Source organism: Melospiza melodia, chromosome 3 (genome assembly GCF_035770615.1).
Source record: "Melospiza melodia melodia isolate bMelMel2 chromosome 3, bMelMel2.pri, whole genome shotgun sequence".
Taxonomy (NCBI): Eukaryota; Metazoa; Chordata; class Aves; order Passeriformes; family Passerellidae; genus Melospiza; species Melospiza melodia.
Window position 1 is genome coordinate 46,605,956 of NC_086196.1, and position 14,591 is coordinate 46,620,546.

Genomic DNA, 14,591 nt, shown 5'->3' on the forward strand with positions numbered 1-14,591 from the left:
GAAAAGAATTAAAATAAATAGAGGCATCAGGAGCTCTCAAAAAAACCACGCACATCCTTGAGATAATCACTCAGGGCACATTCTTCTAAGAGTTCAGTAAAAAGAACACTGCAATAGCATTTTATGCTTTGCTCTTTCAAGACACCCTAAAACACTCTCAGATGGCACTGCTTTCCTCTAAGAGAGACAAGCCCTGCCTGTACCAGGGATTGGCTCCTTGCACAGCCCAAGACAGTAGGAGATGGCAAACTACAGCTTCAGATTTTGACCTAATTGTGATTTCAGTGTAAGCACAAATCCTCAGATTATTTAAAGCAATGAATTAAAAATTCAGCTTTCTTTGGTAACATAATTTCCATTGAGGGAATGATAAAAAAACACATTAGCAATGCACATGATTACGTATGATTACAATTTGTATAGCTTCCATTTAGCTGCAAGCAAGGGTTAAAATAGAAAAGAATTACAATCTACAACTAATTAACTATGAGAATGAACAATACATTTCCTTACCAAAGTGGCTTACTGTGGGAAACACTAATGACAAATGCCTCTCCTGTCTGGCCAGAGAGGGTACGCCCACTCTTATCCACAATAGTTCCAGAAACCTAAATATCAATTGAACACAGAGAAAGAAGAATTAAATGCACAATACAATGGAAAATTAAAGTGGATGAACTGCTATTATACACCTGTGCTCCACTCAAAGTGATAAGGCACAACTCAAACAGAAAAATTAAACCCTTTTCACCATATAAATGTTTAAATATTTTTCCAGGAGAAAGAAGACTGGTTAAAGGTTTTTGTCTTTCTCTCTCTCCCCCCTCTGAGTTAAGGGGTTAAGTCAGAAATGTAGTTAGCAAAGATCATATACTGTGATTAGAGCTTAACAAGAAAATCAATCAATACCAGGTGGGGATACCTGAAACAAGGCTGGGAATGACAGGTGATTTATGAAGTATTGTAAGAGTGCGTAAGCCATAAATACCAAGGACTTGTAAGAATGAGAGCAGGTTTGGACTGTGACCAGCAAATCAAGGAGCCCTGCCAACCTGACACAGGTGAAGAGTTTACCATGAGGAAGATGTCTTACTTCCTCCCCAGAAGCCCACCGACCCAATTAAAGAGGAAAATTGCGTGGCCATAATGGATATTCAGCTGATTATAATACAAAGTGTGCAGGTAATGATTATGTATTATGCATCCTTAGAAACCACTCAGATATGTAAAACCTTTCCTGTATAAATAGAGAGCAGGAGTCTCCAACTCCTCGTGCATGTCTTTGGGAAAGATTCCACATGCTTCTGGAGCTGTAAAAAATACCAATCTTTTCAACTTTAACTAGTTGGAGAGTCGTTCTGTCCATGCTTCACTTCCTCAGGGGGGAAGAAAGAAAACAAAAGAAAAGGGAGAAAACCACTCTGAACTATCCAGCAGCCAAGTAGCATGAGTACCATGGTATCATTCTGATGGCAGTCTCTGAAACAGCCCACAGGGGTTTTTTGTTTAGGCAGCACTCAGCGGTCACCTTCTCCTCACTTCAGCTATTTCAGGTCTCAGGACTGCTATTAAGTGTTTGGTGGAGGTAGGTCTGACCTTAACAAGTAACTCCTTTCACCACAAGGGAACATCAAATGTTACAACTTAGTAGTGAAGTATAAGTTTTAACCTGTATAATCACACTTCTTAAGCAGTATACAGAGAGATGTGCAAATAATATCCTGACCTCAACTAACTATGAAGTCAAGAATTTGGGAGGCATCTGGATGAGCCAGGAAAGGCTCCTCAGATGTCCTGGTCCTGGCCAGGACAAGGTTAATTCTTGCAGAAGCCAGGAGGGGACATGGCTAGGACACCAGAGGTTATAGCACATCATTGCCAGGACCACAGAGGTTATACCACATCATTATCAGGTGTGGGAGAAGGGAGACTCTCCAGTGAGAAGGGGCTCCTTCCAGTGGGACAGGGTAATACCAGCTCCAAGCCAGTCCTGAGCCGGAGACTTGGTAGACGCCAGTCCCAAGCCAGAGGGAGCAGCTGCATGGCTGCAGTCAGGTTGAGCTCCAAGGTGAGCATTTTGCATGTGAGTCACTCACTCTTGTACACACTTTTGTCATCAATATTGTTGCTGTTACTGTTCCTTTTCTTATTGCTGTTTCCAATAAACTGTTCATACCTCAACCACTGACCTTTGCCTTTTGGGCTTCCACTTCTCCTCTCCCTCCTGCCGCAGGGAAAGAGAGAGGGGAAGAAAGTGGAGGAGCAAAAAATGCAGTGCATGCTTTAGAGAATCTCAGTGAGGGCACTGATTTGCAGAGTACCATTCCTACACCCCAACACCAGGTCTAAAAGCCTTTTTTTCCAGAAGATGGAATGGGTTTACAAGACTCCATGCAAAAGTAAATCCACTATTTACTCCAAAGCATGCTTTCATATTGATGCCACTTCCTGCCTCCAAAGTACTCAGTCAAGAAAGGTGATCAGTGGAATCTTAGAAAGCTGTGCTAAGTGTTGTAACTACTCAGGATAACTGAACAGGGAACAAAGAATAAGGAATCAGGCTCAAGGACCACTCTCTTCAGAGCAATGAAGACAAAATGCCAACTCGGAAAACTCCCTGTGCTAACTGGCCAAGTACAAAGTTGTAAACACAGAAGTTCTACACAATGACCTCCAAACCAGTCTTTACTGCTCTTGAAGCTAAATTAGGTAACAAAAGAGACTTTTATGAATGAAATTTCCAAGCTCACTAGCAGAGAAGCAAAATATCAGAAACTACAAAGAAAAAAATGGAAAAGGCAGAGCACATCACTAGGCTATCACATAATCCCTGACATCTGCACTTTGAATGCTGTGTTCTATTGTCATTCCATTCTGACTTGAGGAAATAGAAAACAAAAATGGGACAATAATGAATGCACCAAACAGAACAGCTAAATAGAAGTGGACTCATCAGGCTGAAAAAAAGATGCCTAAAGGAGGCTCTCACAAAGGACTACAAATGCCATGACTATGCAGCAAAGGGAACATAGAACAGCTGCTCATTATCATTCTCAAGAGATAAATGACAAGACACAATAGAAGTTATCAGGTGGATGGGCCAAAAGTAAGCAAATTTTCAAACCAGCACATTCATGAACTGTGAAAGTTACTGGCAGATTATTTTGTAGATGCTTGGGTCCCACAGAGGTTTGAACACAAATGCAAGAAAGGAATTCAACAAAAGCCTACAAACAGACACCAACTGCAAATCAGAAAGCCTGGACTGCAAGTGTAGAAAAGTGGAAGAATACATCAGAACTTTGAAAACAATCTTATTCATTTTCTGTATTTCTTCCAATGCATTCATGAGCAGCAACTATCAGAAAAACAAACATCAGAAAAGAATATGGAGTAAGACAGACTTTTCTGACTTCAAATGGACACTCATTCTACTTGAAAGTATATCATAATTTGCTTAATCTCCTCCTTGAAGCACTGGTTCCTACTGCCCTCAAGACAGCAGGCCTGAAAAAAACCCCATGATTAGATCTTTTCTTGTGGAAACACACAGAATGAATACACACTGGAATAAAGTCACTCCTTAGACTACGGCTTGATATGATGAACAGAGCTATCCAAGGCTGATTTGACAAAACTGTAAAAGGTTTTATTTTCACAATCAAGTGGAAAAAAGTACATTTCAAATAAACTCATTTCCTTCTCTTCAAAGCACTTTAATCAACTGCCATCTCAGCTAGTTCACAAATGAAGCTTAAGGATATGTAAAATATTGAAATATACTTACAAATATGGGTCGGGAAGCATACTCTTCCTCAAACAACATCTGGAGTGCAAAAAGAGCTGCCTACAGAAGAATATATTGCAAAACATTAATGATGTTTTGAGAGTTCTTCAGACTGTTCATTTCTTTATGTTTCTATGGGTTTGATGCTCTTTTTATTTATTTATTTGTTCTATGACTGTTTATGCAACTTGTTAGCTCATATTGCTTGCCAGAAGTTACACTCAGAAATTTTACCCTTACCCCCAGCATCTTCCAGATGTTCCAAAACACGTTTTGGTAACAAGTAGAAAGGAAGCATCACAGGGAAACCAAGCAAGACCAAGACTACCCTGAAACCAAATCACATCAGCACGTGGTTCCCCTCACATCTGCAGCACAATCCCCACCCCAAATATGGTTGTATGTACTCTTCCCAGTACACATTCACTGCCCTTGAGTCTGTTTAGACACGTAGGTTCCAAAGGGTTCCAACCACCACAAATTTTTACAGTAAGAGCTGCAAATGACTCCTCTGAAGGTGCTGAAAATGTCCTCCCTCCTTAGGGTAAGAAAGCCACCCGTGAACATGCCCTTAGCATTCTGAGCTACAGGCTCCTAGCCAGACCTCCATGATGACTGCTCAGATCTGCAAATGGCAAGTGATGTCACTGCACACATTATTCAGCCTGTGGCAAAAATTCAAAGAAACACTGTGTACACATCCAGCCAGACTTTTCCACATAAAATCACAAGACAGTTTTAAGTACCCTAAGTACCCTAACAACTTCACCCCCTGTGCTGAGCAGTTATTAGATAAAGAAAGACGTGCTAAAATCCCATAAATTGTGGCATATTTCAACATTTTATTCCTTCTACTTTACCCTTCTAATCTCCTATTCCAAATTGTTCTTTCTTAAAACTGATGGCAGAGTTCCCCCCCCAAAAGACACCTTTTAATAGAACTGCCTTACAAGCCTTCCCACACCTGAAACCAGATTCACTGGACATTCCCTCTCCAGTGGGCATCCCAAGCATCCCTTGGACAGACATGCTTATAGCCAAAAATACAATCAGAAGTATTTGGAGATGCTGAGCAATACAGTAGAGCTTCTGGGAATAAGAGGACAGCTGGCACAGACAGCCAGAAAGATACAAATGGCACATATTAAGAGAAACCTTCTGGGAAAACCTGATTAAAAACCATCTCCTCACATTCTACCCACTTACTATCAACTGAAGAGTCTTTTCATATATTTAGTAAAAAGCAGCTGATAGCTCAAAGAATATCATCCTGAATTTCCTCAGGCAGTAGACCAAATACATTAGTGTGGTGGGGCTTTTTCCCCAGAAGTCTCACCTTAGCATTGGCAGTGTCAAATATGGTTTCCACCAGTAAGATGTCAACTCCTCCATCCAAAAGTCCTTTGGCTTGTTCTGTATAGGCTTCAACTAGTTCATCAAAAGCTGTCAAACAGGAATGATGATAACTTCATCTGGAGAAAACCCTTTCAAGACTACTGCCTTAGTCAACTTGATGGTTATAAATACTTACTTATGTTCCTGTAATCTGGTCTCTCCACAGATGGTGACACAGAGAGTGTCCTGTTTGTTGGACCCATGGCTCCAGCAACATATCTCCTAATTCCTAGACCAAGACACAGGAGGGGAAAAAGACCCCAAACTATTTACCTCTGGCTTTATAGAGTCAATGTAAAATACCTCTGAGGACACTGAGACATGCATATCATTCAAGGATGAAGAACTATAGAGCAGGAAACTCTTGTCTCAATTCTAGAGTTTAGTCAGCACAGGATCATCCAGCACAGCCAACTTTTTTTATTTCAATCCAACAGGATGTTCAATGTATACTCACAGGACAGAAGAACATTTCTGAAAAGGTCATCTCTCTCAATTAATTTTTCTTCTAAGAATCATTTGTCTCTAACACAAGAAACTTCATTTAATTACTCTAAATGTACAGCATAGAACTGCCCTGGCATTTTTCACTACATAACCTTATTTGAATATTCTGGCATGTGTCATAAAGGCCGGACTTATAAAAAGCACATTCCAAATCTTACTTTTTTATTGCATACTATGAATAACACCAGTAAGGTGCTATCTGAACAGCAGCAGGACTGTTAGCCTGAAATACAGTTTGATTGTAGAATATAAGCAGAAATAAGTCTTGAAAAACAACAATGTCTACAGCAGTGTAAACGAGTTCTAACCCTTCTCACATAATGCCTGGAAGGCATCTGTAGAAATGAAATGAAAAGACTAAGATGATTCCATTAGTTGCTGAATAAAGCTAAACTACTAGACAAACACTAGGATTAACTGGTAATCCACATTTACCTACAATCAGCTATCCTGGTTCTGGAGTACAAAGACTTCTGCTGTACAGACTTAAGGAACTTCTAACAGTCCCTGCTGAACTTACTTTCTCTAAAACACGTCTGAAGATGTCTATCACCTGCAGTCTACACCAGGTAGGCACAGGAAAGCTGTGCTGAACACCTCGAGGACCAGATCTTTCAAACATAATGAAATTAGTGTGATATAAACAGAGATATGAAATTGCTGTTACTGTTTATAACCTGCAAACAAGCACAGTGTCATTTTATGTTCCCAAAATGTAAACCATCAAGTTATCCTCTAGTTAGCAACATTTCAAAGACTGCAGCATTGTCAAAACTACAAACAAGTAAAAATTTAAAATAATGCTAACCTGTTTGAGCAGTTACAGTGTCTGCTGCTTTTCTGGCCACCTGTGCAGAGACTCTGTTTAATCGATACGCCTGGAACAATTACAGAAAATTACTGAGCAACGTTTAGTCCAGTCCAGGGTAACTCACCCTCAAAGCAACTCAACACTCGCATCCAGCAGCTTGAAGTGCACTCCAAAGGTGCCAAGTCACACAAGTAAGTATCAGCACTATCAAGAGGTTTCAAAAGGAACAGCTCAATACATCTCAGCAACAGAGTTACATGGCAGGCTCATCCTGCACATGCCTCAGCCTACAGCTGCTAATCATAAAATTTCATTCTTCACAAATCCTGCTGAGATCAACAGAAGCTGAAAGACAGGACTTTGATGACAAAATTAGCCTACTCTTCAGTCCATTTTTATTCAAGTAGTGTATTTCCAAGTATTTACTTTCACATATTTCCCATATAATATTTACTTTCCATATTTCACGGAGAATTCTCAAAACAACACATAACAAAGAATAGGCACAATAAATGCAAACTAGAAAGGACTTCTACATACACCAGCACAAACAACACATAAGAAATATCCAGGAAAAAAGCAGTTCCACTGTGCATTGGAAAGTTAGAATGACTGAAGCAAACAACCCTGTTCACAGAACCAAGAGATTCTATGAATGCTCAAACAAAATCTAGGACTGATTATTATTGCCTGTACCTCAGCCAACAAGAAGCACACTCTCTGTGACACAGCAAGTGCAATGTCCACAGCAGCAGAAAGGAGCTACGATCCCATCACATGGCTCAAGATGCAGCAAGCAGCCAAGAACCTCAACACCAATGAATCCTGGGACTAAGCTAATCTTGGCTGCAAGCACATAATTAATATTTAATGTGTAAATAGTTTAGCATTCTTACCAAATGCTCAAGGCCATAGTCAGCCTGTGCAACTCGGGTGCTGCTGAAAGTGTTGGTTTCAATGATGTCAGCACCTGACAGCAAGTATTCCTGCAAGGCATGAAAGAAACAAAGCCTGAGGTATGGAATGCAAGTAACCCAACTACTTTGTCTCATCCAGTTGACAAAAGGTCACAAATCATTTCCCAGTTCAAATCTGATCACACTTTAAAGGCTTTACTCAAAAGCACAGGGCCAAAGCAGTAGAATTGTTCCATGTAAACAATTTTCAGCATTTCAGTGTCAGTCACACTTTCTATTAACAAGTAACTATTTTATAGAGTCACCTCTGCCACTGGAGCACATTCTAGATTTCTGCACAGGGATATGCTCAGACACAGTCCAATCACCTTCAGCAAGCAAGGGCTGCTGTGAGCAGTCTCAGAAAAGGCCCAAATTAAACGACAGAAAATATTAGAAAATGTAAATGTTCTGAAGAGATTTGTACAGGACAAGAGCACACTGGGACCAAATAGAAGGTTAGGAGAATTATGTTTTGTGCAAATCTCATTGAAAGTTTAACTAATGACAGAGATTCACAAAACATTTAAGACTTCTACTCCATTTTCATTGTCTAATTCCCACTGAAGTAAACTGAAATCAATGCAAACTTAAACAATTTTTCAGATTCTAGCCTGCATTTGTATAACTTCTCTCAGTTGCCCTTTTCCCTAACTCATCTTTTTGATCCCTTTGAACCCTGGCATGATCATATTCAAGGAAATTAAAACACTTGAACTGCTAGTTAATCAAAAATACTGATGCCACCATTAAACATAAACCTCTCAGATTTTCCTACAAGAAGCAGATGAACTCATTGAGTTCAACAGTGCAAAAAAAGTCTTGATCCAAATGACAGCTGAAAATAAATTCGTTTTAAAACATGTTTTGCTGCAAACAGATATGCTTTCTCTGAACTCCTCTTGAAAACACATAAAAATATCTACAAATAGAGATATGAAAATATACAAGCTCTTAAATGTCAATCAACAATATATTAATTTTCTGAAAATTATCTAAACATGTTAAATTATAAAAGCTCTCCAACTTTCCTGTCTACAATTACAGAAGGAAATAACATACTCAAAGCAGGAAGTTAATATTTGCCTCTCAAAATACATCACATCTCTACCCTTTGAATATCTGACTTTACCAGCCAAGGCACAGCTAACATTTACTTTTTAAGCTACTGATATCTGTGAGATCTAATTCACTAGGTCATTTACAAAAAAAAAAAAAAAAAAAAACCACCAAAAAACAAAAAACAAAAAAAAAACCCAAAAACAAACAAACAAAACAAAACAAACAAACAAAAAAAACACAAAACAAAAAACCTAAACAAAATATTTCAATATTTCTTTGTAGAAATATTTTCATCTATTATTGCAAGTTCCTTCTGTGCAGTTCTCAGAAGAAATAACCCCTGGTAGCTCTAAAATATGAAGTCAGCACCCATTGCTCAGAAGGCCTCTGACCCAATAGTTGCTGCAGGGATGGGGACCACAAAAGACACTCCCCCTAAAGCACCTATAACTGGCCATTACAGAGACACCAACAGGTTATTTGAATCAATACATATATTCTCAAGTCACATCACTATAGCTCTGCTAAACCTGCTAAATTCAACTGTTAGAGCAGCTTACATTATTAAAACCACAAACTATTATAAATTCCAAGATTCATGAGCACTGTTGCTCAGTTGAATTCAATCTACAAATACTGAAATTTTTATAGGTCTAAGACTGATTCCCTCCAGCTCATCACTCTTAAAATCCAAAGAATGGCAGTTAAAACTTAATTAAAAACTGCAGGTTACTTTCCAAGTTTAACCAACATAAGCCAAATATGATTCTCATTAATGAAATACAGGCTTCAACTGAATAACAAATAGCTGCAACACCATTCAAGCATTCCAATTATTACAGTAAGACCTATGAATACCTGCAGCTCAATAAACAGACTTAGGAAGTTGTTTTTCAAAGTCTAATTAAATACAGGAAAACAATGAAATCTGTTTGCAAATTCCTAATCATCAGCAGATTAGACTGCTTTATTCTGTGGGCCACACATTAATATTCTAGGGAAAAACAAGACTGTGGAAGCACATACACTCATTAACTACACAGGCCTGCTTCAGGCTGCCACATTTAACAGCCCTTTAATACACAATTATAGAAACACATCTAGAATTCAGATATGTCCTACTTAGATTCATTTCAAGTGCTAGCTGAGAACAAAAAGAGAAAATAAAAATGAAATAAAAAAGAATCTACAATTAATATAAATACATCAGGGACATAAGTCAAAAAGGGATTTAAAAATAGCACTGCCTGGGTGACATCAGAAACCAAGATAAAAATGCTGTGCTCACACAACCAGAACAGTCAAATCTGCTCATTCTTTTTCACATGCTACCTAGCTCTCTCTTCCCTATCCCCAAAGGACAGTGGAGAGCCAGGAGCCTGTGGCAGGGAAAAGGGGAATGCAGAGGCCAAGTTCTCTCTCTTCCTCTGTCAAGAGACAGAAACCAGAACCACCTACCTTGTGTATGTCACAGATTATATCAGGCTGAGTTATACTCAGAAGGTCATTATTGCCTTTCAAAGGCCTGGAATGATCTTTAAATTCATGGCCTCGGAAATCCTCCTCTGTCAGCGCGTGCTGCTGGATCATGGTCCCCATGCCCCCATCCAAAACCATTATCCGCTCCTGCAGAATACATTCAATTTCATCTTGCACTCTTTTCTGGGGATCTGCTGGAAAAAGATAAACCCAATTTTTAAGTCATTCTGAAATTCCCTATCTATACACACGGCCAACTTGAGCTCTTCCCATTCAAGAATAAAGTAATCCTCTACTGAAATCAGACAGTAACTGGTTTACTTCACCTGCAGTTCCAATCATCTGATGTAAGGTAACAGCTGCACCTATCTAAATACAATTAGGCTCAATTGGTCCTTTACCTAAGGACAGTCACCCACACAGTCAACCACAGAAAAAATTAACTGAAGTTCAGAAGGGCAAGCATGAAAATCTCTACATATGCTAGTTTCCAAAAGTGAAAAGTGTGATAATTTCCACCCCAGCAATGTCTGAGCAGCAATGCAGAGCTGCCTCTTGGTACCAGACACCACACTAAAAGTGGTACACAAGCACAAAGTGGAAATTAGTAAACTTCATTAAAAAAACAAACAACAAATACCCACATCTACTCTAATTGCCTATATCATAATGAGAAAGAGAAATAAACTGAGCAAACAAAAACAATTTTTCAGCTGAGTCCTAAATTCCCTCAGGATTACAGTAGTAAATGACAATTTGACAAACACCAAGATATGCCAACAGATAATATCAGGCTTTACTTTCTTTTGCACAAAAGAAACAAGATACTCTTTTCCTCTGCAGTAATGCCAGAGGAAAACAGATCAGGCAAATCACATGGTTAATTATAAGACACTGAGCAGGGTAAATCTAACTATGACTGAAACAAAACACTGTAGACATTTCAGCACTATCATTAGAAATGAATATGCACTACTGCTTCAAGATCCCAAACACAGCCCATCCCAAACATTAATAAAAAGCTTAATCTGATGCATTTAGAAAACAAACAAAAACACAAACAACAACAACAACAAACCCATAAAACCCCAATAAAACCGCCAAGACCACAGAAAAAGTAATTCTACTTTTCCCCTTTAGAACATACACAGAATCATTTCAGAATGCAAACACACATACAGAATCACAGAGTGGGTCAGGCTGGAAGGGACCACAGGGGGTCATCTGTCCCAACCTCTTTGATCAAGCAGGGTCATTCTAGAGCACAGGACTGAGACCAGGCAGTTCTTAAATATCTCCACAGGGAGACTCCACAAACTCTCTGGACAACCTATTCCAGTGCTTGTTCACCCTCATAGTGAAGAAGTTCTTCCTCACATTCAGGTGGAATTTCCTGTACATCAGTTTCTGCCTGTTGTCTCTTCTCCTGTTGTCTGGCACCATGGAGAAGTGCTTGGATCCATCCTCCTGATATCCCCCCTTTAGATACTTACAGGCACTGATAAGATTGCACATATACCAAAATAATGAGCCAACCTCTTTACCAAAAATCCAAACCACAAGAGTAGAACCCCACAGATGTTTCACAAACATGTGAATGACGTGCTATTCCTCATCTGTTTCATTCATTCAGCTTCATTTTACTCTTAAAGACTTGTTTTGTGTTTAGGTTATGAACTATCATCGAAGCCCTTGTAAAAAAATGAATTATTTCCAAGGCACAAAAACATCCACATGTCTCATTACAACTTAACTTACTACTACACACAATGGTACTTAAAAATCACTGGCAACTGCTAACTGATTTGACTTCTCTTTCTTCTGCATTTGTGCAATGAATCTTCTGTTTTGACATCAGTACTGTTAAAAAAGCAATGTGCTGGAGAGAAGCTGAGGCCATGAGGAAAGCATTATAAGGTTACATTTATACCAACACTGGAAAAACAGCTCTAGATGAGAAGTAGGCTCAGCATGTGCTCTCTAACAAGTATGAAGCATTTGAAGGCAGATTTAAACACCAAAAAGTAAGCCACCCTTGCTTCAAGTTGAGAGTTTTAACAGCACACAGGCAGGCTCAGCAGGTTCTTACATAAGAGCTTAAATCTACTCACATTAAACCATCAAATTATTCATGAAAATAAAATGAATCCTTGAGCTAAAGCCTTTTAGAAGCAAGACACGAAAAGCTGTATCTGAAAGTAGGTCTGCAGTGCAGCTCCTAATGGAGTCTAACTCGTGTGCTTCCAAGAGCCACAGCCCAGTGAGACACACAGCACTGAGGCTCACTGGTGCTTTAATAAGCCTCCCAAGCCAAATCCAAGCCCTGAGAGCTGCATCCCAGGCAGCTGAGACAGGCCATTGGAGTCCTCCCAGAACCAGTCCTGCTTTCTATAGGCTTTAACCTGTGTGCTTCCCAACTATCTCCTCATCCACACTGAGAAGCAAAGATTTCCCCTTTGGCCGAAATCCTGCACCTCACATGGTCCGTCTTGTTTTCTCTACTGCTTGCCTCATGGAACAGAAGCAATGAGCAGCCTACGGTTTTCTGCTCACAGAAGCACAGATCCTGCCTCATTGCTGCAAGAGCCTTACTCTGAAGTTTCAGATCTGTGCTTCTTCAGCAGCATCTCACAAAGCTGCAGGAAACAGGGTGGTAATCATGAGGGTGGCCATCAGCGCTTTACAGAGGGATGCAACAGTTCCAAGCCCACCAAAACCCAATTTACCTGTCCTGGCTATGGATAACAACTGACTCTTCTTCCAACAGCAGCATGCACTACTTGTCATGCCCTGGCATATTGATGGTGCAACTTCAAGTTGAAAACAAAGTCTGCAGACAGGTCCAAAAACACTCCAGAAATCAAAGAAGATTGATTCAAAAAGCACTACTAGGAAGTGCTGAACTCTGTCCTTGGAACAAAAGCAGGCAGGAAGCTAGAAGTCAGTTCTAGCTGTCTAGAAGTCAGTTCTACCAACAAGTACCATAACCTTAATTCAGCATTCAGCTCAAGCAATTCCCCTCTCCAGCACAAACAGGGTACGACAGAATATTACAAAATAAAAGGAAAAATGTTTGGACAAATTCCTAAGCAGGGAAAAATCAGGTCAGCCTTTTCTTTTTTGTTGTTTTTGCTTATGTACCCTGCTCTTACCTCTACTCAGCCAGGAGCTGATGAAAATTCTGTTTAATGAAGGTTACTGGTGAGCTTTGGGAAATGGATATCTTTTTCCATTCAGAAGTGTCCAGGAAAATAAGCTGCTTCTCTAGCCACAACAGAAATAAAAGGAAACCAGCAGTGGTAACAGGACCCAGGACCAATTACCTTGATTTTACACTCTACTGAAACTTACAACATTGAGCCCATTACCACAGAGTGCTGTAGGGCTGGAACTAGTTTAGAAGGCCAAACCAAATGAACAAAAATAACAGCACTGGCCTAAAAGTCAATGGGATACAGAATGCAAAATAAAAAATCCTAATTCCCAGCTTCACTTCCCCAAGGTAAACACTCTGTCTTGAAATCATATGAACAAGGGAATTACTTGTCTGCAACAGAGAAATTATCTGATTTACAAGAACTTCTACTCCTTGTAGAGTAGCTGTTCACCCCTACAGTCATTCACTAACAATTATAAACTTCTCCCAACTGTAAGCTTTCATTTTTCACAATGTAATCAACTAAACAGTCAGGGAATAAGGCAAGACGATGTTCCTTCATCTCCTTATCCCAATCCAACCACATACAGACCACATGTGCAGAACTGAAGGGATGTGTGTTTTCCACAAGAAACAGGACTTCAAAGATTGCAATTTACTCTAAACCAAACTTTTGTGATGCCTGCAGTGATTCTCAAAAGGTATTGCTTTTTATTATTGATGCACTTCCATTACAAATTTATTTTTAGTATAAAATAGTCTGGTATAGAAGTACTTGGAAGAGAATAAAGGATTACAAGGTGTTTCCAAAGCTCTTCTAAAGGAGCAAGCCAACTGTGACAGTATTAAAGCGTTTTCACCACATTAATGTGCCAGAACACAAGCTGAGGAACTACACAGAGAGAGAGAGGCACTTACAGGACCCACTGTTTCCTAGGCTGACCAGCTCCTCTCTTCACTGGAAACAAGGTCTCTCCATACTTGCACATCCGAATTCAACAAATCAGCATTCCCCCCAACAGCTCCAAGCACAAGTCTGCCCATCATTCAAAAAATTACTGTGCAGCATGCAGAATTTACAGTATTAGTACCTAGAAAGAATGCTCTTGCTATCAGCCTGCCACAGACAGCTCATGATAACCTCAGCATTATTTGCTACTCAATTAATTTAATTGTCTTCAACTGGATGCCCTCTGGCAACAACAAGAGCTTCATGAACTGTAGCAACAGATGCTACCCAGGTCCTCTGCAACAGTGGGCAGCAGCACCCTGTTGCTATGTTGTTACCCAGCCTATCCAAGGAGAGAAGTACTGGATCTTACCACTTCACCTTGGGCACTTATGTGCCCCTTGCTAATATTTCCATGTCGGCAGCTGTCTTATGAACCATTCAGTTCTTACAGAGCAGACAGACAAGATACTTACGAACCCAATGCA

General features: G+C 39.7%; 1 protein-coding gene across 3 annotated transcripts in view; it reads right to left on the reverse strand.

The window, feature by feature from the left end:
- Positions 1-14,591, reverse strand: part of MTR (5-methyltetrahydrofolate-homocysteine methyltransferase) — a 51,572-nt gene that overhangs the window by 35,099 nt on the left and 1,882 nt on the right. Inside the window, exons 2-8 of one of the 3 annotated variants that reach the window (XM_063151588.1) lie at positions 9,977-10,188; positions 7,397-7,486; positions 6,498-6,567; positions 5,319-5,411; positions 5,124-5,230; positions 3,788-3,847; positions 514-608 (exon numbers count right to left, since the gene is read on the reverse strand). In XM_063151588.1, the coding sequence (XP_063007658.1) occupies positions 514-608; positions 3,788-3,847; positions 5,124-5,230; positions 5,319-5,411; positions 6,498-6,567; positions 7,397-7,486; positions 9,977-10,188 (727 nt within the window). Of the gene's footprint in view, positions 1-513; positions 609-3,787; positions 3,848-5,123; positions 5,231-5,318; positions 5,412-6,497; positions 6,568-7,396; positions 7,487-9,976; positions 10,192-14,591 lie in introns of those variants that run through there. The other 2 variants (XM_063151587.1, XM_063151589.1) reach the window with 2 other exon arrangements.